At 42.1% G+C, this 25,653-nt stretch overlaps 1 protein-coding gene across 4 annotated transcripts in view; it reads right to left on the bottom strand.

Annotated features, from left to right (window-relative positions):
- Nucleotides 1-478: 478 nt before the first annotated feature.
- The window catches only part of FAT3 (FAT atypical cadherin 3), a gene marked incomplete at both ends in the record, with an annotated part of 308,065 nt that continues 282,890 nt past the window's right edge, over nt 479-25,653 (bottom strand). For 2 of the 4 annotated variants that reach the window (XM_082279046.1, XM_082279047.1), the window contains 7 exons: nt 479-1,098; nt 1,705-1,740; nt 4,301-4,360; nt 7,847-7,960; nt 10,712-11,367; nt 12,543-12,696; nt 21,823-22,291. In XM_082279046.1, the coding sequence (XP_082135172.1) occupies nt 479-1,098; nt 1,705-1,740; nt 4,301-4,360; nt 7,847-7,960; nt 10,712-11,367; nt 12,543-12,696; nt 21,823-22,291 (2,109 nt within the window). The remainder of the gene's footprint in view (nt 1,099-1,704; nt 1,741-4,300; nt 4,361-7,846; nt 7,961-10,711; nt 11,368-12,542; nt 12,697-21,822; nt 22,292-25,653) is intronic. The other 2 variants (XM_082279048.1, XM_082279049.1) reach the window with 1 other exon arrangement.

The raw sequence follows: 25,653 nt of genomic DNA, 5'->3' as shown, positions 1-25,653 counted from the left end.
AATTGCTTTCACTCTTTGCTGACATAAAATTTCATGCAACAGTGCATCCTAGAATGATTCATACCAGTTCCTTAATACTGTGGGGAGATCATAACACTGTAACACTTTTAATAACAGAATGCCAAAAAAACCCCCAAAACAACCCGACTTTGTGAGAGAGAAAGAAATTATTTAGCAGTTATTTTTTCCCCCGCCTCAAAAGCTGAGTTTTACTCTTGGTAATAAATAGAAGGTACACACTCTCCAGATTGTCTGTAACAATTTTGTGATGTATAATACTCAACACAATTGGTCTCTTTGTGTCTGCACATACAGTATCATTTCTGAACAAGTTAATAATGGGTTATACTGTACTTTTCTTTGCCCAATATATATAGATACACCTTCAGCAAAATTTCTTCTCAATATTTATACTATTAATTGGACCAATGACAAAATTAAAAAAAGAAGAGGAAGAGGAAGAAGAGAGGAGCTTCCTTTACACTTGTGTCTGATGCTGGGTCTCCACAAATGGAATGTGAACATTTTCTAGGTTGAGTTCCTCCACGCTTTCAAAGTCACTCATGGCTACTTCGGAGTCATCAAAGCCGCAGCCGGCTGAGACATCAGAGGAGGAGGCGTCTAGAGAGTTGTGCAAGGATAAGGGCATCTTACCTGCACTAACATTTTCTGTGTTCTGGCTTGGGCCAACAGCAAAAGTACTAAATTCGTTCCCAGTTTGAGATCCTGTGGCATCTGTCTCATTGGGGAACTGGTGAGGAGGGAGGTATTGGCTCGGGTGGAAGTGCGGCCGTCTCCTGCAGTCAGGGCTGAGAGTACTTGCCATTGAGACTGGCTGCGAGGGAGGGAGGGTTTCATATTGGTCTGGGTAATCCTCTGGAAGAGGAGGTGGTAACTGGTCCTGGCTCAAAAACTCCTCTTCGTGAGGGGGAGGGTAGTCGCTGTCGATGTCGTAGCCACCAAGGTAGTAATCTGTTTCCAGTTCTCTGGTACTGCCGTGATGAGCCGAGCCTCCATCTGTCGTCTCAAAATTGGGCACCTCCTCGATGTCGGACAAGCGGGCACTTGGCATCCAGTCAGAGGTATCCCAATGATACGCTGCAGCAGGGAAGAGAACCACAGTGCTCTGTTAGGATGAGACCACGGAGGAGAGCAGGGTGTCCTGCATGCACTCGCCCGAGTCCTCACAGCACATTCAAATCACAGCATGCGCCACAGGCCACAGACACAGGTCAGCCATGCTCTGACCAGAGGGGTAGAGGGGGACAATAAATTGCATGATGATGCTAATGCAAACAAGCAAAGAAACGAAACACTGCCACTCTCAGAAATTTTGCTTTTTAAGATGCTACTGGGTTATATTAGAAACTATGAGTCCAAGAAATCAAAATGTCTCAATTACTGCATTTAATAGTTATTTGAAAAAAATATTTAAATGCAGTCAGCATGCTTATGGCATCTCATCTCATCTCCCCTTCCACCTCTAATGACTTCAAGAAAGAAAGTGTGCAAGCAAATAATCTGATTGAGTGAAAACTGAATTTTGAAACAAAAAAAGTGGCTGACCATTCTCATGCAGCTTTTGAACCCGACAAAATTCAAACAAAAGAGTACATGTGATGCAGTTAAAGAAAAAAAGATCAAGTCAGTGCTCTGCCCACCCCGGCCCAGTCCTACAGGCAGAAGGTGTCCCAGAAAAATCACCTCTGTTGTAGTTCTGTCCTTGATCCATTACAGACACTGTCAGACACAAAGTGAAAAGCAAAAACTGGTAACTTGGAGCTTGTCACCAGCATTGTATTACAAAATACAAAACTGCATGCATATTTCTAAAGTACAGCTGTCTCGGTGTCAGTAGGATTTTTAATTGTTCTTTATTTTAACATACAAGATAAGCTTGCCTGTCAAATGCAGACATACATAAAGAAATGTTTATGTCGTCTATTATTTTCCTTTTCTATCATAATTATTTACCCTCACTGAACAGATACGGATTACATTAGAGCTGTAATTCTTAACACAGAAAAAGGCCATCCACCATCTATATGGTTTATAATTGCAAAGTACATTTTTCTCTCACTTGTTCACTTTGAAACAGAAAAATAAGAATCTACCATTCTCAGGGCCGGTTCAAACAAATCTGGGCCCACCTGGGCTCAGATACCATGGTGATGGGCACGGTATAAGAACCTGAATAGAATAGAATACAAAGCCATTTAATGGGGCTATCAGCTACAATGCTCCGCAACCCCATACCCACCTCCCACCTGCACTGCCATGCTAGCCGGTGGGGAGGGAGGCATTCCAGTATGGAGAGGGTGCAGGGGTGGGGGAGAGAGCAAGGAAAGAGGTTTTATGTGAGACAAGAGCGGGGAATAAGCTGCAGCGTTTTCTAGATGGAGATGCTCTTGTTCAGCCGCATGTTATTGGGCTTCATGCAAGAAGTCATCGGGCAAAGTCTCTGGATGACATTGCTGGAGGAGGTCTGGCAGCAGAAATAGACCTTTATGGCATCACAGCTCATAACCTCTGCGGCTCAGACACAGGTGAGAGCAGAGACGACTTCTCCAGCCCTTCACCTACTAAGACCACACTTGCCCTTGCTCATCACCACATGGTGCACGTGGTGATGGTGATTTCTTCCTTAGCTCAGTAGCCAGGCAGGAGCTCTCCACCTGCTCTGCCATCCTGGAGCGAGGAGGGCTGGGGCTACTGCAGGTTTAGCAGCAGTGTCTGAACCGGCCCTAACCTCTCTTCTGCACTTCTCTCTTTGTACAGTAGATTTTGCTGTGTTTGGGTCAGCGTGATGGCATTGCACCCGAGATGAGTCAGGTTCCTCTGAGTTGTGTGGATCAAGATTCAGGAGAACCTCACTAATTTGCTGACTTGCACAACCCCAGGCAGGTCCCTGGGGTAGGACCCCCATCCTCCTGTGAGTCTGCGGCAGTGATTCTGCCCAGACCTCCATTGTGGCTAATTATTCACCACTTCCATCAGCTCTGCTGCAGAGCACCCAAGAATCCTAAGTCTCATATAAGGAACTGGGAATTGGGCAAAGTATTTTCAGTGACAGGCTCTTGAAACTGCTGCCAGACAGGCTTTTTCTGACCTGTAAAGGATGATAACAACCCAGCGTGTTTGCTTAAGCTTTCCCTTAGGAAGACAAGGTCATTTACAGTGCCTGTGGTTTCTTTTCAAGGTTGTTGTTTTTTTTGGTTTTTTTTTTTTTTTTTGAGTGGGACTTTCTATTGAATTAACCTTGGCTAGTTAATTTTTTTTTGATACTGAGAAGAATGGCACTCTTACACTTCAGGAAATCAATAAATGTGCTATGGACAAATACTGAAGAGGTATCACTAGCTAGGAGTTAAAGTGTTTTTCAAAATTACTGTGACACTGGCTCAAGAAAAAAATCAGTAGTTTCACAAAAATAATTTACTTAATCATCTTTAAGCATTATGCAGACTAGATTAACTGAAGTACTCAAATTCTGTCTCAAGTTTGCTAAGGACAGAGGAAATTTCTGACTTGTGGATAACCTGAGTTGATGTTGAGTTGACATTTGCCCAAGGGTAGGAAAAATACTGTAAAATAAATAGAAGTAATGTTTATCTATGATAACACGACATTTCCTCAGTGCTTTATGGAAAAAAGAAAATAGTGATATCCCCGCATTACAGGTTCACTTATAACATGATATGCCTGAGGTTACCCAGGAGGTCAGTGGAAGAGGTGAGTGTTGGCCCCTTGGAGCACATTGCCATGCTCTATTCCATGGGCACATCAACCCCACGGGAGAGTCACAGCATCCATGGAGCTGTGCCCACACATCTGCTGTTTGGCAGGGGTACCTGGGGGAAACCAGCCACCAGCCAAGCACCTCCATATGATACTACTGGAGTACATAACCCAGTTCTGCTGCAGCATGAGATACTTTACAGACTTCCTGTGTCACCTTCTGTGTCCCAGTCTCTGCAGCCAGGATGATCTCAATGATATGGCTCCATTTTATCAGTCTATTATTTTCTCTGAAGACAATGAGAATAAACAAGCAGAAATATTGACTTGAACAGAAGAGGATGAAGGCTTGACACCTTTTCTACCACCTCCAGTTTCACACAGATATTTTGTGGTACAGTCCTCTGGCATTTTCATGTTTGTTGGTGAACATGATGATCTGCAAAACCCAATCCCTGCCACAGGATTGCTGGTCAGTGTAGATTAGTGAGGTTCTGCTGGAATGTTTCACAATGAAAATAGGAAGCATTGTTGTATAACAAGAAAGAAAAAATTTAAATACCTTCATTTTCTATAGTGTCAACTACATTGTTGACAAGCTGTATGACAGTCACTATGGAAGCTTGCAGGGGAGGGAAAGCAGAAAATAAAGGGAGGGGAAGGACAGCTTCAGGTTAGTATTTAAAACACACATCATATGTTACCACAATAAATTCTCTCAAAAGACAGAACTGACATTGAAAAAAAAAAAAAAAAAGACTGCTGACCAATGCATGATTTATGCAGTGGGTTGCAGGACATTTCATTTCAGATAATCCCATATATCTTCGGAGTGGTGATAAATTCCAAACCAGCATTTCCAGAAAGGCACATGGGATGATGTGTATCACCTCATAAATTCAAGCAGACTGGTCAGCTGATTCAATTAACCAAAGCAGTATCTTGTCTACCTGACACTAATTTCTAATTCATTCTTGCTTAGAGGTCTCCAGAGATGGTGCCATGTGCTCCAAGGATCATTATCTTTTAGACCATCACACCATCAGAAACGGTGTTAAGCTCAATATATTTCCTAAGAGGAATGTTTTACTTATTTACTGTCTGTGCCATGCCATGTAATACCTCAGGGAGGTTAAGCAGCACAGCTATAATTAGGAGGGCATATCCATGTAGCTGTGGTTCAAATTTTGACCTGTGTTTGACAGAAGAGTTTCACAAATGCTTTGTGTGCTCTCTGCAGATGTTGTACGAAAACATACTTTTCCCTTAAAATAATTAATACAGACTGTGCAGTTGTTTAATGTAGAGGCCTATAAGGTGTGGTGCTCTAGATGATCTGCATTTTGCACCACCTAACACCCCTGCCTCTGAGGACATGAAGTAAAACCCACCAAAACCAAAGGGAAAGCTCTGGATGAGTTGGCACTGGATTCATCCCTCTTCCTTTGTCTTTAGTTATGAGAAAACCATTTACTTTGGAGCAGGCTAAGAAGGGGACCAGAAATGTGGGGCAAAACATACTTTTTTTTGTTTCACACAGCCAACAGACTGAGAGGTCACAAGAAATGTGTTTACAGTGCAGACATGTGTTGAATATTTTCACATCTTTGCTAAATTTTGGGCATGGGAACAGGGATATCATCCAATTTCCTCAGTTTTTGTGAGGGCTTAGCAAAAAGAGCCTTGATAAACCAAAGGACCCATGTTCTGTGTCTACGATCAGCATATTAATGCCACTAACAGCATTGGTAACGATACAAAGCAGACTTGTACTGGCTAATGCATAATAAACATTATAGAAAAATAAGGGACTCCATGTAATTAGTGCTGCATGGCTGGGAAAAAAGATGGAGGGCAGCTGGAAACTCTTGGAGGACAAAAACTGAGAGTGAAAAACAGAAGGTCAAAAACCAGGGCCAGCACAATTTTCCTTGCAACTAAGGGTTGGCTCTGGTGGGAGCTGTGCAGAGAACATTCACAAAAAGGAGGGAACCCCACCCCATACAGCTGAGTGCAAGTCAATGTTCAAATACAGCATTGCTCAGATTTTTGCTTTTGGACAACAAGAATTACTGCTAACTACTCATAGTAAGACTAGTGGGGGGCTGAGCAATTTTAGTGAAGGAGAAATAAGGTGGGGGTAAAAATATGTAGCTTCAAAAACGTCCCCCATGTGAGTTTCCATGGTCAGACAAGCCCTATTGACCCAGCAAAAGAAGGGTCCAAGAGCCCTGGAGAGGGTGAGTGGAGGCTGCCTGCCTGACACAAACTGAAGAGGATGGGGCTGTCTGCACCTTCAACGGGATTCATCCCAGTGCTCCACTGCTGCAAGATAGGTTTCCCCAGTCAGATGCTGCTACCCAGCTTCACAAGTCAGTGTCAGCACAGCCATTTGTACATCTGTGTGACACAAGCCTGTCCCCTCTGCTAGCCTTTTGAGAACCCAGCAGCATTGCTCTTGGCTTTGGAGGAAGGGGTTTGAAGAAGGAGCCACTGTACTATCTCCCCCAAAGAGCATGGATGCTGAACTGCATTTCTTGTGGTTTCACTGACAACCTTCTAACCTTCACAGGTATGTGAAGTATAAAGAATTAAAACGACAAGAAGAGCAAGGATTTATGGCTTCAGGAGGCATATCCATTAGCCCTTAAGTACAGGCATGTATGCATATGCTTACTTATGCCTGACTTTGCCTTTTAGGCTCTTTCACTGCAAACCTTCCCTGCTGCAAACCAGAGTACATGGTCTTGCATCGATCTCCGCAAATGACTCAGAAGATTTAAGTTTCTTCCCTCCTTCTCCCTGAAGATAGGGATTTGTTTGAACCCCAAACTAGAAATGTTACCTCTAAAGGCCGTATTTTAAATGCAGCTTTCACAAAAAATGAGTGGGCACAGAAGGTCCAATCCAGCTTCTGTGGGTACTGTGTCACTGATTTCAATGGAGACAGGATCAGGAGTTTGAAATGTCTAATTAGAATTTGGGAGATATAAAAAGTAACAATGTACAAGAAAGGACCACTTGAGTAATTATCCCAAAGGTAGCTATATTGTAAATACATATCCTAAAAATAAAAATCCTAATATCCTAAAAAAAAAAATCCTAATATCCTAAAAATAAAAAAAGGCTAAAGGGTTTTGTGTTTTTTTTTTTTTTTTTTTTTTTTTGTTCAGGGGCAGAAAAGCATTGAGAAGCCTGACAAAAATAATTGTAATGCTTCAGCCAAAGGAACTGCAAGTGTACTGCTATCAGTGCTTTTTCCAGCATTTCAGAGTTCCTAGAGAACAGCTGCATGTCATGACTGAGGAACTGAATCTCCAGACAGTTCATTAACTGGTGGCTGAGGAAACCAAGTATGATTTCTTTGTGCTAGTCTTCTGTGTGTCTGAATAAGGCTTCCCTGACATCCACCATCCCTCCCCAGCAGAAACATCTTGACTTTTCTCAGACCTAGCGCTCAACATATATGGGCCACAGGAACAAAGGTTTGCTCTGACTTTGTGGGCCTCTTTGGGGGTGTGTATGGCTCTGCCCAAGTCACCTCCTGAGATAATAACGCAGGACATGAGAGGCAGGCACTGAGTATGCACCAAACAAGGATTTAATGGTGCTCTATTGTTTGCTGAGCTGTGATTGCCAGGGAGGAAGCCAAGACACTGGGGACAGGCTCATCCTCTCATTGCTGAGGCTGAGCACCAGCAGAATTTTGTTGGGACCATGAATGAGACCTGGCAAATAGCACAGAAATCGCTTTTATTTGACTGGTGAAATAGGAAAGTCATGCTCTTCCAAAACGGAAAATTATATAAATTCTACAGTTTCACTTGTGACCTATTAGTCAACTTACATTTGGCAATGTGACTCTGCTGTATCATACCTCTAATTCCATGTAAAGCTTGGTCCTGATACAACAGCCGCAAGCATCAAGATTTTTATTACGTTCCTATAATTTCGTAAGTGGAACACAAAGTGAGGGTTTAAACCCATGACTTTCTTACTTTTGGCATCATTAAAGGGTTTGAAGATGTCACATAGATGTTTTAATAATATGAGAAAGAGAGATAAATAGCTTTTCCCCGAACATAATAAAGATGAAATTATTTCTTACCATTATCATCACCGGAATCAGACTGGAAGGAGCTGAGGGACTGTACTTCAGAGTTGCTGCCTTTATTACTTCCTGAAAAACAGGTCACTTCTTCAGCGTCATCAACCCCTTTACCTTCATTGACAGCAAAAACAAAGCAAAATGGTACTCTCTAGGTATGCACATTTATCTATTTATACCATGGACACATTTAAATCCTGCCTTCTATTATTTTAGTCAGAATAAAATTATTTCCTTCACACAGAGGACGTGACCTATTCGTCAAGAAGGCAGTCGGTGAAAACACCTAGACTTTTGAAGTGTTTGAATCCCAAAGAGTCTTTCAAGTGGCTGACAACACTGCAATCAAGGAAGAAACATCTGTATTTAATACTGCCTTTTTAGATGACATATAGTCTCAACAGCAAAGAAAATGATGACTTAAGGAATGTGGTATAAAACAGCTTATACAAGAGATTACAGTTACATTTATCTTTACTGTTCATTTTCTAATTTGAGAGCCTCATTAAAGGCTCATTCAATGCTCAGTAAAGTTACTGTGCATCTTGTTATTCTTATCAGTGGCCCTTGGATGAGATTCTCATAACTCCATCACCGACATATAATAAATTATGCTTCAATTTACACTGCTTTTCATCAGGGACGTTCAGTCTTTACAACTCTACTGTTTAGAAATGTAACTGCAACCTATGGTATAAATTCTCCTGTAATTAAACACATATGAATAAACACATTCAACTACGCATTATATGAGCAAAAATAATCAGGAACACAAAAAGTTATCCTCCACTATAAGTACTAAGCCAATTACAAATGAAGAAGCTCAGGTGCTACCAACATGGAAGTACAGCTCTCTACTTGCCAGCTGTAGGTATTTCTACCCAGCACGGCACACCTCCATACGGTAAGAGCTGATATGCTCCTGCTGAGCAGCAGGGTATGGAGCTAATGGAGTGAGTGCTGCAGTAACAAAGCTGCACTGCTTCCCACTCCTTGACAGCTGAGGTCTGTCTCTGCAGTATGGCCTCATGGTGTGCAGAAATTCATACTGGTACCAGCAGTGGCACAAACACACAGGAGAATACAGAACAGAGCATGTGTGGGGGCTGGCGTGCTGATGCTTTCCATCAGCATAACTATATTTAAGGGTTTAAAAGGTCAGACACAACACATCCCTGAAATACAGCCCAAATATATAAAAATTAATTCCATTTTTCACTACAAGACCCTAGCCAGTGTGTTGTCTCAGATGAAAATGTGCCAATCAGGGAAAAGGCATACAATCAGAAACTCCGTAAGGTTTGAAAAGACCTCCAAGCTCATCAAGCCCAATCTTTGACTGAACGTCACTATGCCAACCAAACCACAGCACTAAGTGTCATGTCCAATTGTTTCTTGAACACTTCCAGGGATGGTGACTTCACTGTTGCCCTGGGTAGCCCGCTCCAAGGCTTAACCACCCTTTCAGAGCAAAAATTCTTCCTGATGTCCATTCTGAACCTCCCCTGGCACAGCATGATGCTGTCCTCTTGACCTGTTGCCAGTTGCGTGGGAGAAGAGGCTGACCCCCGTCTTGGTGCAACCTCCTGAAAGGCAGTGCCAGATTCCTCTCTCTATTCCTCAGTTCCTATTGCTTTCAACTACAGGTCTATGAAAGTTTCTGGATTGTGTAGTTTTATGTGACAGCTTTGGATAAAGCTGTGTTGCAATAGGGTTGAAGATCATAGAATCATAGAACAGTTTGGGCTGGAAGGGACCTTAACGATCATTTGGTTCCAATTTTCCTGCCATGGGCAGGGAACCTTTCACTAGACCAGGTTGCTCAGAGCCCCATCCAACCTGGCCTTGAACACTTCCAGGGATGGGGCATCCACCCCTTCTGTGAGCAACCTGTTACAGTGCCTCACCACCCTCACAGTAAAGAGTTTCTTCCTAATAACTAATCTAAACCTACCCTTCTTCAGCTTAAGGCCATTCATCATTACAGGCCCTTGTGAAATGTCCCTCTCCAGTCTTCTTGTAAGCCCTTTCCAACAGGTACTGGAAGATGCATTAGGAAAAACTCCTAAGAGAACACATCTTTAAAAAAAATCATATTTGGTGAAGCAAACATATGACATGCTCTGACCTGCAAGGATAGATGATGCAGGGCCTTAACTCTATCCCAGAAAACTGGTATTCCCTGACATGACAGAAGATGTGAAGTTTGCTGCATCTCCAGCAACTCCTTCAGGAATGGAGGGAGTACTGTGTTATCAGGTGAGAAACCATTCACAGCACAAATAGGGTAAGTGTGGGGATTGAAAATTATGTGATGACTGATACTGAATGCAGAGGGGAATGCAATGGCCCAAAAAGGTGATCCCATATATCAAGCAGTACGTGATTTTCTGTTTCACTTCACAGACACTGAAAGTAGAGAATATTAGTTCATTTGTCCCTGATGCAAAACAGGATTTCTTCTTGCAGAAGGTTTAAGTATTTTTAACTCCCTTGGGAAACAAACAGCCTGAACCTAACAGAGCTTATATTTGAGAATTCTGTCCCAAACTGTTTTTTTTCCAATAGAAAGATGATTGCATTGTATCACTTGAAGAATGCTCAGACCACTTACTCGTATGTGCTTTCAGAACAAGTGAAATAAATGCATTTAGTCATACTTAATGCATAGAAATAGAGGTCTTGTATGCCTGGTTTAATTATAAACTTTCAGAATTAAACCAGATCACTTCTTGGAGAAATGTAACAATTGACATATGTTAGGCTGGAGCATTAAGAGTACCTGTGCCACTGTACTTGCTGCACCCTGAAAGCAACCCTTACCGATGGCAGGGAAGAACGAGACCGGCACACAGTGCTACTTACTTTCCGTCCCAGCATCCCACGTGCTCTTTCTGATGGAGTCACAGTCGGAGCGACAGGGAGACACAGCAGGCAAGTTTGGAGCTACACTGCACACCACCACCCCCCTCCTGGCTGTCAGTATTCGGGGGGACTCAGGATGAAACGTTGTCATCTCCTGGTGCTCAACACCAAGCCCATCCACTATCTTGTCCAGGTTATTCCGTGAGTCACTCTGGAAGCACGGGGTATAGGCCATTGGCCTCACAGGCACCTGTGGAGGCCCAACCTCTTGGTAGATGTTTCTGCTGTCTCCACTGTTCCTGATGTTCTTGAATTGAATGCCATTGCTCTTGTTGAGCAGGGCCGCAGTAGCCGGATCCTGTACGAGGGTGATGTTGTTGCGGGAATAGTTCTTCCTGAAAACTTTCTTGCGAAAAATGATGAAAAGAACGATTAGCACAAATATGACAAATAGGACCACGGCTATTCCTATCAGCTCCTCCTTGCCAACATAGGAATGCCCAGCTTGTATATTGGGAACCACCACGGGGCGAAGACCACAGTATTGACCCACGTAGCCAGGGGTGCAGTTACACAGAAATGAACCAAAGATGTTGACACAGGAGCCACCATTTTCACATTCTTCTCTTTCACACTCGTTGATGTCTTCTTCACACCTTAAAAGAAGAAAACGAGAGTCTGGAATCTGGAGAACATCTAGCAAGCAGTCCAGCCTGTGCATGATGCCTTAACTTGTCAAAGAGGTGCCATTAGTTAACACCTTGTGGTACTTTGCAAATTATCTTATTATTTCATATTGTTTAATGGCATTTATTTTTTTCTACAGCTATTCCATGGTTTTTTTAAAGACAATAAAATGGAAATATCAAGAGGGAAGTAAGAGTTTAAAACACCTGATAGATACCAAGAAGGGAATAAATCGTCTGATAGGAAAAGGTTCCCTGACCTTAATGAGGCTTACTGAATGTAACAGAGAATCTTTTTTTTTTATATTGTTTTTGGACTACCCCATGGGTTTCAATACAAAATATTAGAGGAGGATTCAAGGAGAAGATTGTTGAGAAAAAAGATAGTAAAAAAATCAGAGTATTTATGGAAGAGAAGAGAAGAGAAGAAGAGAAGAGAAGAAGAGAAGAGAAGAGAAGAGAAGAGAAGAGAAGAGAAGAGAAGAGAAGAGAAGGATATATTGACTACGTAAAATTATTTAGGTCTGGAGATAAAATAAACAAATATTAGAGAGGTGGAGGAAAAAAAAGAACAGGAACCATAAAGAGAGAGGAGAATTGGAAAGAATCAGAGGTAGCAAAATGCAGAGGAAAAAATACAAACAGTAGACAAACCAGATGAGAAAAAAAGCATGTTGATGGGCAGGTCATGATTTTCTATGTCTACACCAAGTATATGATCAAGGTAGGGATTTTAAAAAATGACTGCAATAAATTAGCCTTTTATGTCAGGGATAAGGTGACCAAATAATTGATCCATTTTCAAAACAAAGATTACACAGCAGCTTCCACAGGTTTTACAAGATAAAAAGCTGGCAACACTTAGACAGGTATTTCTCAGAGAAAACTGTATCGAGATAACATCCTGAATCAACAATTTAGGAGGGTGAGTTCAGAAAAAACATTTCTGAGCATGAAAGACTCAGATTTGAGAAATCAAAGGGATTTCTCAGCTGTCATTAGCTTAGACTTGGAATAAGTGCTGAGGTTGGGGGTTTTTTTTTTGCAAGGTGAACCATAGCTTTTGGGTACAAAATGCCTGATCAAAAAACCCACCATCACTGAGCCAAAAAGCTCCCAATGCCCACCTGGGGAGGGACACTTACGTTACTCCTGTCAGGCCATTTTTGCAGTTGCAGATGAAAGCATTGCCGATGGGATCACATGAGCCTCCATTCCGGCAAGGATTTGGGAAGCAGGCTGTGATCTCTGACTCACAATTCCTTCCTGTAAACTGGGAGAGGCAATTGCAATGGTACCCTGGGAGGTGAGGGACAGAGAGAGGGAAATTAGACTCCTACCACTGAGTCTGTCTAAAAGCAAGAGGAGCCATTTGGCTGCTTTACACTGAAAAGTAAATTGTACTGTGGGGGCCAGGGGATGCTTACACTCATTCTGGTCTGTCCATGTGGTCCACACTAATGCTAGTCAAGAGTTTGTTTATCTGAGATGCCCAGACAATCAGAGCTCATGTCTACAACCAGGGACCAGAAGACTTGCTGCAGCCCAGACCATCCTAATTGTCATGATTCAGGTAAGAATAAACATTATCCATGAACATCTTTTGTAACAAGAAATATTCTAGATCAAGGATGTATTTCCCAACATTTTTGAAAAAGTTTGCTGATAGCGGCAGTCTATTCTCCTTTGGGGCCTCGCTGAGGAACAAATACATCAGCTGAGAGCTTTTCCACCTCTGCCCTTTACAAGGACGACACAGTGGGGATGTGACAGTAATAAAACACCAGTTTTATAAAGTGCATCATCAAGGCAGAAACTATAAACTTCAAAATACCAGCTGACCTGGGCAATACCAGCCCTAATCAGAGCTGATTATGTGTGTGCTATCAAATTCTGATTAATCACTGACTGCAATACATCAGACATAACAACACTCAAGTGGAGGGGGACCCTGTCAGGGATTGAAGTCCCATTTCTGTTTTTTGCCAACACAGGAGCAGAATCAAAAGAAAAAAAAAAAAAAAAAAAAAAAAAAAAAAAAAAAAAAAAAGTTTTAAATACATCAGTTCACCCTGCCAAGTATCAAATGACAAATTTCTTTTTTCCTTCTCTCCTTGCGATTTCATATGGCATAGTGCCATTAATAAAAGCCTTATTTAAGGTCACAAAGAAATCCTGTGAGGCAGTGCATCACTTAAGGTTGTGAACTGGATATGGAAATCTGAGTGCTTTTTTGCTTGAAAAGAGCACAGAACATGTAGGCTGTGAAAACCATGAGATGATCCTTGGAAAAAGAAGACTCCTAAGTTAGAGTTGTCAAGCTAGCAAATTTTCCTGGACGTCTGTAAAAAAACTTTGGCCGATCTTTTAAAAAGCTCTTTACACAATCCAAATGTCCTAAACAGATGTGCAGTCAAGGTTCAAGATCCAGTTATGGGGTTCACATAGTTACTGAATGTAGCACATTAAGCAACCGAAACAAGGAACCTTCCTGCCATTAATACAGCTGCAGTTAGAGCTGAAATGGTTGAGCACAACTCAATTCAGCATCAAAATTATTGGCAATCAAGCTGATGTAGTGGAAGTATCATCTGTCAGTGGTGAGCCTTTAAAACATATTTTTAAAAACTTTCTATATCTATACATATGGAAAAAAACCCCAAACAATTGTTTTAAAAGTTACTCTTTCTGCAAACATGGCAGGAATTTCCAGCACAGTTACAAGGAAAAGAATTTCATGGAAACAATACGGAAAAGCCCAGTGGAGGCATAAAGAAAAAGCAATTCTGCATCTAGACTCCCACATCTTTTATGTCCTATACGGTTCAATTCACCTTGTTCAGTTACTCTAATTGAATTCTTTCATGAGGACAGGCTTTTCAGAATAAACTTGGAACCAGACTTGCTGGCATACTCCGTTAAGAGTCCAATACTATTTAATTGAAGATAAATGAAATAGATAATCAAATATCATGCTGTTTCACTGTCCTACTACAAGGGAGACAGATACACTGATCTTTCCAAGGTTACAGAGTTAAGAAGATAAATAATTCAACTTTTGGGCTTCCCAGAAAGCACGTTTAGTCAGCATCAGCAGGATGGGATTATTTCTTTTTGTGTCTTAAAAATATCTCACTCAGACAATGTGAACAGCTTTCTGGACCTATAGAGATCTGGGTCTGAAGAATTACACACCTGTGACTGTAGGTAGAATTCACAGCCATGAATAAATAAAGCTGTTTCAGGGCTCCCTTTTTATGACTGAACAGTGACATCTATAGTCCAAAAATTTACAGTAATGTTTTATATGTTTTTTACAGTCCAAATGAGTTTAAATGAAAGGAGAATGTTCAATTCAAATATAAACCATTTTATTCATAATCAATTCTGTTGCCTTATATAACAACAGATTATATGTGTTATCTGGTATTTTATAAACATTCATAACTCTAAAGTGATGCTAAAAGCCAAGTTTCTGTTGTTTTTTAACTAAGTTCTTAGGTGCCAATCATTTGTAGGACAAAGCCTTTAAACCACTTACATGTCCTCATGTTTGTTTCAGCTAAGTTCTAGGTTCTCATTCTGTAACATATTTCTACGTTTGTTCATTGTAGAAAACTTGAGAAGTATTGATTTGATTTAAAAAGACACTTTTACCACCAACAATAAAAGGAACATGGATTTATGCATTTTATCCTAAGACGAGATGAAATTGAATGCACCAGATGGGTCAGAGCCCTGTCCAGCAGTGGACAAACAGGACCAAAATAGAAGTCCGCTTCTGAAAGCCTACGTTTTTCACCAAATTTGATTTAATGATGGTGGAACGCACATCAGATGTTAGAAGACTACAGTATTCACTATAGATTCTAAGTATCAAAGGTAGAAATAAAAAAGGCACTAAAACAAGACAGTGTTAAATTACCATATTTATTACTGGTGTTTCCTCTTGTTGGATTCCCTGCCATACACCTGCCAAGTCCAAGCCACTGGCAAAAGACACGGGACACACATGCTCAGAGCTGCAGAGCATTCACCCGGGAGGTCTCCAACACAGCAAAGCATATGTCAAAATTCATGGAGTAGGGAAGAGAAGAGCTGATATGATGGCTCAGTAGACAGCATATAGCAGCTCAGCCAGAAGACCAGCCAGACCTTTAATCCTTCTCCAAACCTCTCAGCAGAGGCTGTAATTTTGCCTGCTACTGCACACTTTAGCCACATGGCTGTGGACAAAGGTAAATTGTAAAGAAAACCCTTCTGGCAGGGAGTGCATCTTGGGTCCAATAAAGAATTTTTATTATGCTTTTAATTTAATATCCTGGTAATGTACCATCCATTTCTTCCCTCCTGGTTAGAACAACAAGCAAACTTCTCACATTCAAGCATGAGAAAAGGCTCAGTGCCCTGTTCTCTCACCAAGGGATGAAAAAACTCTTTTAAAAAATGTAGGGCTTGATCCTGTTTAAAATGAAAGCACTGAAGTCTTAGAAATTCATCACTATTTAAGATGATACAGCCCATCTGAGTTTCCTCCAAGAGGAATGAATATTTCATTCCCAGAAATGTTGATCTGCATTCTCCAAGGCAGCAAATTTTGTGATGTCACCACAGTATTTCTTCAGAGGAAATCAGTGGAAAAAGATAGGAAAATCTGGAAAATGCCTCTGCAATGCTTCTAGGGTGGGACCACAACATTCTCAGCATGTGCCATAGCAGCATGTACCAACAGCTGACCTAAGAGCAACAACAAGCTATGAGCAACAATACAGCCTTTTTAGGTTGTATCTACATTAACAAGTCCTGCAGAGCAGCATCAGTGGGTCTGCGGAGCCGAAGAGCTGGTGCTGAGGACCCAGCATCCTCAGTGCATGCAGCTCAGGACTTTGGGACCAGCTGTCTTCCAACTCAGCCTGGTCCTGCCCTCCGAGACCTTGCCTCTCCACAGTGGGAAGTGAAGCACAGGGAGAGATGATGATCAGAAGATTCGCATCAAAGGTCATTCACGACCTAAAACATTTTGTAGACATAGGTCTACACATTGTCTTGGGCTTACTGGTTGTTTTATAAGGCTTCTCTCATGCTCCTCCACCCGTCTGAGTACTGAGTAAACTATGAAATTAAATCTTACCTTCTCACTGTGACTCAAACAGTTCCTCTCACTGCTCTCTTGGCATGTCCCTATCCAGAAGAAAAGGTATTTTTCATCCCAGACCTTACTGAAGAGCAACATGCAGTAAGCCAGGACACTACACAGGCTCCCTGCCTATACCTATGCTTACTTGGCACTTAAGAAGCCGAGGCAGTGGCACAAGGCAGGCACGGTGCCACCAGCAGATGGGGTGTCGTTATGTAGCAAACATCTCTGCTGGTAGTGTTCCAGCCTGAGCATCTGAATGTCTGTCTATCCTAAGGTTTACTTGGCTTTATTAAAGAGGATGCTCCGAACTGCTGCCAATTTTTTTTTTTTTTCTGAACATGTGCATGCTCCTGTTTCTATTTATCCCATGCAAGAGAGGCTGGCTTTTATCTGTTAACGTGCTTTGGCTTTTCCATTGTGTAGTTTCTCTCCTTGCTGTGCAGCTAGACCTGACAAACTCCACATCCAGAAACAGCCCTGCCTTTGGCATTGACCACACAGTGTTACATAGCAAGCTAACTGATGAGAAATACTGAAGGTGAAGAGGACCTCTCCCAGCATTTGTATTTTGGTAGGTCTATAGGCAAACCAGGCCACCTTCAAGAAGTGTGTGTTCTTCAGCCATACACAGTCCTGCCACTCCAGATTTAATTTATCTGTCTTCAAACAGCTGATTGCCTCTTGCCACTTGTTGGTATGAAAATGAACCTCAGTCTTTGCTGAACCAGTGCTTTCTATGACAGGATTGGCATGGATGTGCTTTGAAAGTGTGAATTTAAAACCAGATGCCTATAATCATAGCTATAAAAAGATTAAACACCAACAAAATTTCTGAAAAGCTTTCAAAAATTAATTGATGTGCATTTGGTATACTCACGTCACAGTATGTTGGGTTGTTTGTGTGTGTGAAAAAGCAAGATCAAGAACATTAGTAAGACCAGGCCAGTTCCATGGTATTATTACACTAATTTTTCCCTTATTTATTTCTTATGAACTACCTGATCATCAAAACCAGCCGTGCTGCCAACAGCATTTAAAACATGTATTAACCCACCACCCAAGTGCCATGTTGTATTTTCTCCTCCCTTTGGATTATAACTCTGTTCATGAAAAAAGAAAAAAAAGAATAGAAGAAAAAGTGAAGAGTGGGGAAAGCAATGGCTTTGAGTCCTCATGCTCTGCCCACTGAGTCCTTGACTCAGTAGATACTTCCACTCAAATGCTTCACGTTCAAATAAAATCGCCTACTCATATAAGCCATTTACTTTAATCAAAGCCAGATGTATATAGGACTGATCAAATTAAAAGGAAGTAACTATACTTATAATTGCAGGCTTTACAAGCATGAGGTTTCTTTCTGTGGTTGAAAACCTTGGTGCAGTCTTGGCATGTGATTACAATAAATCTTTCTATTGCTGAGATTGCTCATGCTGTTACTCATGCAGATAAACATACATTTACTACTGGCAGCCCTGGAAGTGCCACACTATTATTAAGGTTGTGTGACATTTCCCATTTTAAGACCTCATATTCAGCAGCTTTCAGCTTAACCACACTTTAAACACTTGGTTGAATTTTCTTGGGAAATTTCAGTTTGAAGAGCCAAGCTGTTTCTGAAAGTCACGCTGTTTGTCAGGTTTCAAAATGCTAACTTTCTTTAAAAATAGCTTTACTGACCCATACTTATGGATAGGGACTGAAAAGTCTGGAAGAATGTGGCCTACACTTCAGGGCTGTGGTTTCCACTGTCTTCCAGTAAAATTATTCTAAAACTGAATATGTATCTTTCTGCTACGAGTCTCCTGAGCTGTCAGACCGAGTGAGTTCTCATCTGCCAGCCCTATTTAAACATGCACTGGATCTCCCCATGGGGCCTCTGGATGCGCAGTCCCTCCTCTTGAACCACTGGCATCACTGGGCAACCACTGCTGCCATGAGAGCAGAGGTTCCTGTCATGGTCGCTTTCTGCTGCTCAGAAACCAGAGTCTGAAAGCAGAGAGTCTTTTCAGTACTCTTGGAGTTCTCACCTGTGCTGTCTGTGTTCTCTTGCACAGGCTGACATCCCCATTCTGCCCTGCTCCATATGCAGAGAGGTCAGGCAGAAAGAGCCAGCGCGGGTTAGCTTAGCCCTGTGCCACCCCTGCCCTGCAGCAGGCGCTTCGAAGCCGCTGGGAATGCATCCATCCAAACCATAACAGCAGCAGCACGGACACATACATGATGCATATGCTAATGCAGACAGAGCACTGCCTTAGCAATTCCCCACACAAGGCCACGATGTGACCCTATTCCCATAACCACAAGATGAAGAAAAAGGTAATCGAGGTATTTATTAATGGCAAGCAGGGCAGCAGGCACTTCTACTGAAAGGAAGATTTCACAACAGGAACACTGTTATAGAGGTTTGTGTCGTAGATGTTCGATTTATGCAAATTATATGTAAATTAGACATGGCCTCTTTAACTTCTGGTATGTAGCCAGCAACTCTTTCATGTTATAATGTTGCGTAACCTTTGCTTGACTGTTTTCTTCTTAAGGTAGCTATAAATCTCAGCTTTCTTTTTTTCTCTCCTAATTTTCTTGTAAAACACAGTAGGTTGTCCATAACAAAAAGGATGTTAATAGTATATGAAATCTGCTTTGTAAAATTTAAATTAGTGGATGTATTTATTAAAACAAATCTTATGCCAAGTACTCTCTGTTTAGGAAAAGGAACGTTATTCTCCACAAACTTAAAAAGGATGATAATATCATAGAAAATACTAGTCAAGAGATCCTGATGCTACTGAATGCCCTGCAATTGGGAAAAGGACCTTTGCATTGTGTATTTTTGCATTCTTCCCCTCACCAAAAGAGAAAAAAACTGCTGTTTTCATTCTAAGAAAATTCTTTAAAAAATGAACAGGGTTTTTTTTCCATTTTAAATGGAAGTCAGCTTCTCACATCTATGTCAGCAAGTGCAATGCTTGATGGTTCTTAAATGCACATTACCATTTGTAGCTCTGCATCTAGGATTTGCAATGCTGTTGGACTCCTGTGCTTTTAAATTTAATTACATGGCCTTTCTGCATATGGAGGACACTAACAACAGAATTGCTTTGCCTAGTGGAAGCACAAATGCCCATGCCTTCTCCTTATGGGCTGGGCTGTAGAACCACCGACATACAGTCAGGGCCCACTGCACTGGAATTATGGCTTTATAACAATCCTTTATTTACACACACTGCTGAGACAGTAAAAACACCAAACAGATTTTTTGACGGCAGGCAGCCAAAACATCCCTGCAGGGCACATGCCCCTTGCCGAGGCAGGAACCAGGCAAGTTAAATCAGTTCTGGGACTGCTTTCCAGCAGAGAATTTTGTTGACATGAAAATGGTATTTGCCATTCCAGTAATAAGATGGGTCCAAACTTCAGTGCCACTTCTCCCCTACCCTGTGTCTCCCCTCAGTTTGAATTGGCATGCACATGGAGCTGGGAAAAAAAAGAATTACTGTAAAGAGTTTTGTTAGAAAGGTTTCAATTTACTCATCATGAGATTGCTGAGCAATACTGTAAGTAGACTCACAATAGAAGGAGCTGTTCTCATGTTTCCTAGGATGTGAGGCGAATGGTTAACCCCATTTAGTAAGTATGGACTCTGAATCAAAGCCATCACACATATGTTCCTGTACATCCTATCGCCATATTTCCTGGAATTTCAGTAATCATCCTTAGCAATTCTTCCAGTGGTTGCAGCATCGTTCTGTTTCAGGAAGATTTTCTTTTGCCCTTGTTGTGCAGCCCTCCTTTTCTCTCCTTCTCTTGGTAAATAAAGACACTTAAGGACAAACACACACGCAGCAACATTTCTCCTCATGCCCCACAGCACATCCTGGATTGCCAGGGCTGTGCTTCATTCCTCCCAACTGTCCTCCCATCTCTTTCCATCAACAACAAAGCCGACAGCATCCCTGATGCATCATTTGTGATAGCATGGGAAAAGAGGTGGCTGAATCAAAGCCAAAGATCCAGAGGGGATGCTAGCTGAGACAGCCCAGCAAGGACAAATCCACATTGTCAGGACTTACTTTATAAGGGTGGGGCTATACAATTGAGAAACTTATCACAGTTTTGCTCTAATCTCTCCACATGTCGGTCTTGAACCGATCAGAAGTTTAGGTTTAGAAAATCTGCACGGTGGAGGGGACCCAGAAAGGAAATATGAGAGCCAATCTTGAACTAATGAAAAACAGAAATAATAAGTATGGATGCAAGGGAACTGCATGGATACATTAAAGCAGAAAGCCCTGGGACAGTGGTTAAATGCTCCATAAAACAAGAGTTTAGCGGGAACTTTCCTAGGGAACCATGACCAAAACCCACTGACAGTAAGTGGATGGAAAGCTCTGAACTTGCAGAAAACCTCTCTGTTGAGCACCCTCCTTTTCAGAGGAAGTTTTATTCTGCCAGAAAAGGTGTGCAATGCTGCACGCTAATATAGTATGGGCAACTGGAAGGGAAACTCCTACACTGCAGAGAGAGAACTGCCTGAGAGGGAATGTTTTACCTATGTGCCATTTGCTTTTCTCTTGCTAACGTGCTGACTGTTCTGGTAACTTGTGCACTGCAGTAAGTCACTGGTATCAAATCACACAAACCACCACATAACCACTGGATAGGAAACTCCAACACAAGCACAGTTTAAATCAATGCTCTATAAAATTTGGATAATATTACTTAGACCTTAGAGCACTCAGGCCTCCAAGAAAGCTGTAAAATACAGTTCAGGAGGGGTTTATAATGGGCCCAACTTGCTATTTTCAATGCAGACATGTAATCAAATTACTCACTTATAAAAGGACGAAGGTGTTTGTGGACAGCTCAGTAATTATTTGTGACAGCTTTGGAAACAGAGTAAGGCAACACCGCTGTTGCCTCTGTGATGGACGTTTGAAATCACCATCTTTGTGTACAGCCCTCAGTGCTGTAAGGATGCTGTAAATGGATCCTGAAAAATCCAGCTGAACATTACAGTAATTGTAATTCTATTGGTTTCTATAGAAATAGGATTATCCTAACAGCCAATAAATCAATTTCCTCCTGGAACACTAATGCAATAAGAAGGGGCACCATTTCACTGTTATTTATAGAGCAAACAGCTTTTACCCAATTTGCAATACCTATCAGAGTTTTATAGAGTTCATGAGATTTTTCAAGCATGTTGCTGCATAAAACCATCTCTGGCAATAAATTACAGAGGGAAATGGGGAGGGGGAAGCCCACAAAGTAATGAAAACATTTACCACCAGATGGCACGGCAGTACAGGTGCCGCCGTTCTGGCAGGGATGTCTCTCACAGGCATCGGGATAAAGGACGCAGCCAAGTTTCAATTCCGTCAGGCCAACCACTTCTGCGAAGCTGCTGCGCTTGTTCTGGAGGGGCAGCTCATTGTTATTTAGGACTACTGAGTCCAGGCAGCCCTGGAAGCCGCTCAGGACCTGCGTTGTCCTCTTGTCAGTCAGGCTGCGGATGTTATCCACTTGGACCTGGGCGCCGAAGTAGACAGAGCTGTCTGTGCTGAGCGTCTGGAAGTAGAGGGGGGCCTTGCGGCGCTCCACGTAGCTGTCGTCCAGGGACAAGCTCGTGAAATTGCGGTTCAGCTCCAGGAAGACCGAATGCCAGCTTCCATCATTAACGGCCCTGCCAGAAATTCCCAGGATTCCTGGGCCACTTCCGCAATCCAACTGGAACCAGAGTTTGCCATCGACAATCTGCAGGAGGAAAACAGAAATCAAACCGCTTCAGGCACTTAGCTGTCTCAGAATATGCTCTCGCAGAGAATCTGGAAGCACAGAGAACTTCTAGACAGTCTCTGCACACTGTTAAAGCTGCTCTCCCACATGACACTAAAATAGCAAAAAACTGTGCCTTTATCATCAGCAAAAAAAATATAAAGTGGAAAATATCAGCTTACTTTGCATTTGCCCAAAGCCAACTACTGCAGGAAAACTGAAAATATAGAAAATCATATGAGTGCAGAACACAGGCAAAACCTGGGATAATTATATGTTTTATTGAACAGGATATGGACTTGAGGACCCTTATTCTGCTCTTGAACAGCTGTGTCTTTCTCAGCAAGTCCAAGAGCTTTGATTCTGCTCCCAGTGGTTGACGTCACCAAAAGGACAGTCAGGGCACAGGATCACCTCTCAGTCTTTGAGAGGCTTGTGGCGAAGTCAATGGTCACGCTTTCAGCTGGTGATGTTAGGTACTCTGATCATGCAAACATCCTGTGCTTCTGTAACCTTTAAGAGCATCTCAATGAGGTGTGGAGTTGTCCCTAAACATCCTAAGTTCAGCTTCTCTAATTACAACAGTAAGATACTGGTTGACCAAAAGTCAGTTATTTCCCAAAGATGCTACACAACCTGCTCTGTGTATACCTCATAGATGACATAAGATGGGTCTTACTTTCCTTTCTTTCCTTGTATTTATGCTGAGCTCATGGACTTAGAGAGTTTGTAGGGGATTTCTCACTCTCCCTCCTTTCCCTCACCCATCCCAAGTCCTCACAAAGGGAAAATCTGTGCTACTCTGCTGGTGCAGGCAAAGTGAGGGAATAGGTAGGAAGCGCTGCTTTCCTGATTAGCATTTTACCCAAAGATTTTAGGTTTCTCTAACAGATGGCAAGTAAGTTTAAAATGGCTGACAAGGTTGGAAATAACTTCTTATGACACATTAATTGGATTCAAGTTCTCTGAAAGCTCTTGCAAGTATTTTACCTTTATGTCATGCTCTAGGAAGCTCTAGGAAGTATTTATTTCTGCAAATCCCATTTCAAGACAGTTCTGTCACATTATTTATCCCCCTGAAAAGTTCAGATGCTGTGTCATTTTTCATCCTTCCAGGCAGCTCACATTGTCCTCTCACTGGTGTATCTGTTACAGAGTCTGACTGCTCCCCCCAGTGAGAGCAGAGTTGCCACAGCTGTAAATGCAAGAGCCCCACAGAGCTTTGGTGGCCTGCTGAACCGGCATGGTGAATGCAGATGTGAGGACGCTGCAGTGCGCGCATCTGCCTTTGGCCATTTTTGGCCATTTCTAGCATGAATAGTCTTGTTAGCTAGAGACATCCCTTGGCATGTGACTGCATGCTCAAACTCTTTCTCAGCCAGGCTCCCTGATGTGGCTTGAAGGTAAATGGGAAACTCTTAATCTACAGGAGCAGATTGTGCTGTTGTGTCATTATCAGCATTTTATGTCCTTGGAGGCTGACAAAACTACCTGGAGAAAAGCTAAGGGTAAAATCTTGAGATGGGTAGATCCCTGGATTTCCTCCTCCTTTGCAAATGCTTGGTTTCTTGACTGGCTGAATCTGAACTGGACCTCAAGCCAAGACACACTGGGCAATCAGGGTATAAACCACACCCCTCCTCTGCTCGGCAATTGCTTGGCAGTGAGGACACAGAGGTGCTAAGCATGGAGCAAGCTCCCTGTAGATTCCATCTGCCCACTTAGTCTGCATGGTATGAAGGGCTGTAGAGAAATGAATACACACGTAGAAGGAGCCAAGGGAAGGAGCTAGAATTAGCCCCTGCTATGAACAACTGGCTGTTCTGAAGTCCCTGATCTGTAGGCTATAATGAAACTGAGAAGAAATCAGATCTATGACTGCAAATACATGCTTAAGGGATGGATGTTGCTTGGTACTCCTACAGCGCAATCAAATAAGGCTAATGGATGTGTAGAATAATGAATCTGGATCATTTTTCACTAAAAACCATTTTCTTACAGGAATCAAAATTCAGCCGTAAACAGTTTCTGTAGATTGAAATTGGGTCTGTTAAAGCATACTCTCAGGAGGAATCCTGGTAAACAAGATGCCCTGATAAGCAGAGAATTTTTTCTCTCCAGAGATGGAGCAATAGTTTCTTTCCCCCATGTGCAACAAAATAGTCCAAAAACCCTGAAGGTGCTGCTCAGAAAGTGTGGTCTGTCTCACCAGGAATACAAATCAAACAGAAGAATGCATGCCAACATATTACACTTTGAAAAACAGCCATCATTGGATAAGCAGATAACTCGCTGCTTACTCAAAAGGCTTTTTCCTATGGAAACTCTTCTACTGATTGTGTATAATATACATATACCTCCCCTATGACTACTTATGCCCTGAAGGACCTACGGCCTGCATGTCTATTACTCTTACTCACAGAACATGTTTTTCCAATTATCTTTATAAATACAACACCACATTTGAGCACCTGGGATAAATATTACACCATTTGTATACAGGAAACTATGATCTAAAAGATTTGCCATTAAAATATGTTTTATACATCTTTCTCATCCACTTTTATTTCTTTTTACCAGCAGATGATCTGACATACACAGTAAATATATATTGTCTGAAGGGTTAAGTTTCCTTCCTGTTATTGAAGAAACACGAGTAACCTCTACCTAGAGTGAAAGACGGAAAGGATGGTCTGATGCTTACAGTACTAGCCTAAGACATGACAGATCTGCATGGGAATCCACACCCTGCAACATTCTTCCTCTGAGATCTCAAGCAAGCCATTAGTTTCAGGTCTCCAGCAGTAAAAGAAGGGTAACGTCATTTCCCTACCTCACACCACTGCTTTATGGATACATACATTAAAGACTGTGTGACATGCCCAGATACCCCTAGCAATGGGACCATGAAAGTACTTTCATTAATCAGATGGTCACAGCCTTGCTGTAGAGGGGCTGGGAGGAAATATTCATCCCCCTATGGACCTCAAGGAGGAGTAGGATGAATAGGAAGAACTGGCAAGGAGTAGATGCTGCAAAGGGCTCCACTCTTTACTACTTAGCAGCTAGACTGGCCGGGCAGGGAGGAGAAGGTTCTTCCACTTAACAGGTAAAATTGCTGTCCCCACTCCTAAGAGCAGAGAATTCAACCATCATTCAGCAATTAATCCCTGGTGTTCCTGTGATTCCTTGTAACCACTGAGATGTCAGGGTCACTGCTCAATCCTCAGAGAGGGTTTTTTGATTATAGCCTGGACCTCGGTACCAAGAAAAGCTGAACTTCAAGCTAACTTAGGGACATTCAAGCAAAAAGTATGGACGTCCAATGAATATCCAGGCTC

This window comes from Coloeus monedula (assembly GCF_965178545.1).
Source record: "Coloeus monedula genome assembly, chromosome: 3".
Taxonomy (NCBI): Eukaryota; Metazoa; Chordata; class Aves; order Passeriformes; family Corvidae; genus Coloeus; species Coloeus monedula.
This window is presented reverse-complemented; position numbering and strand designations above follow the sequence as displayed.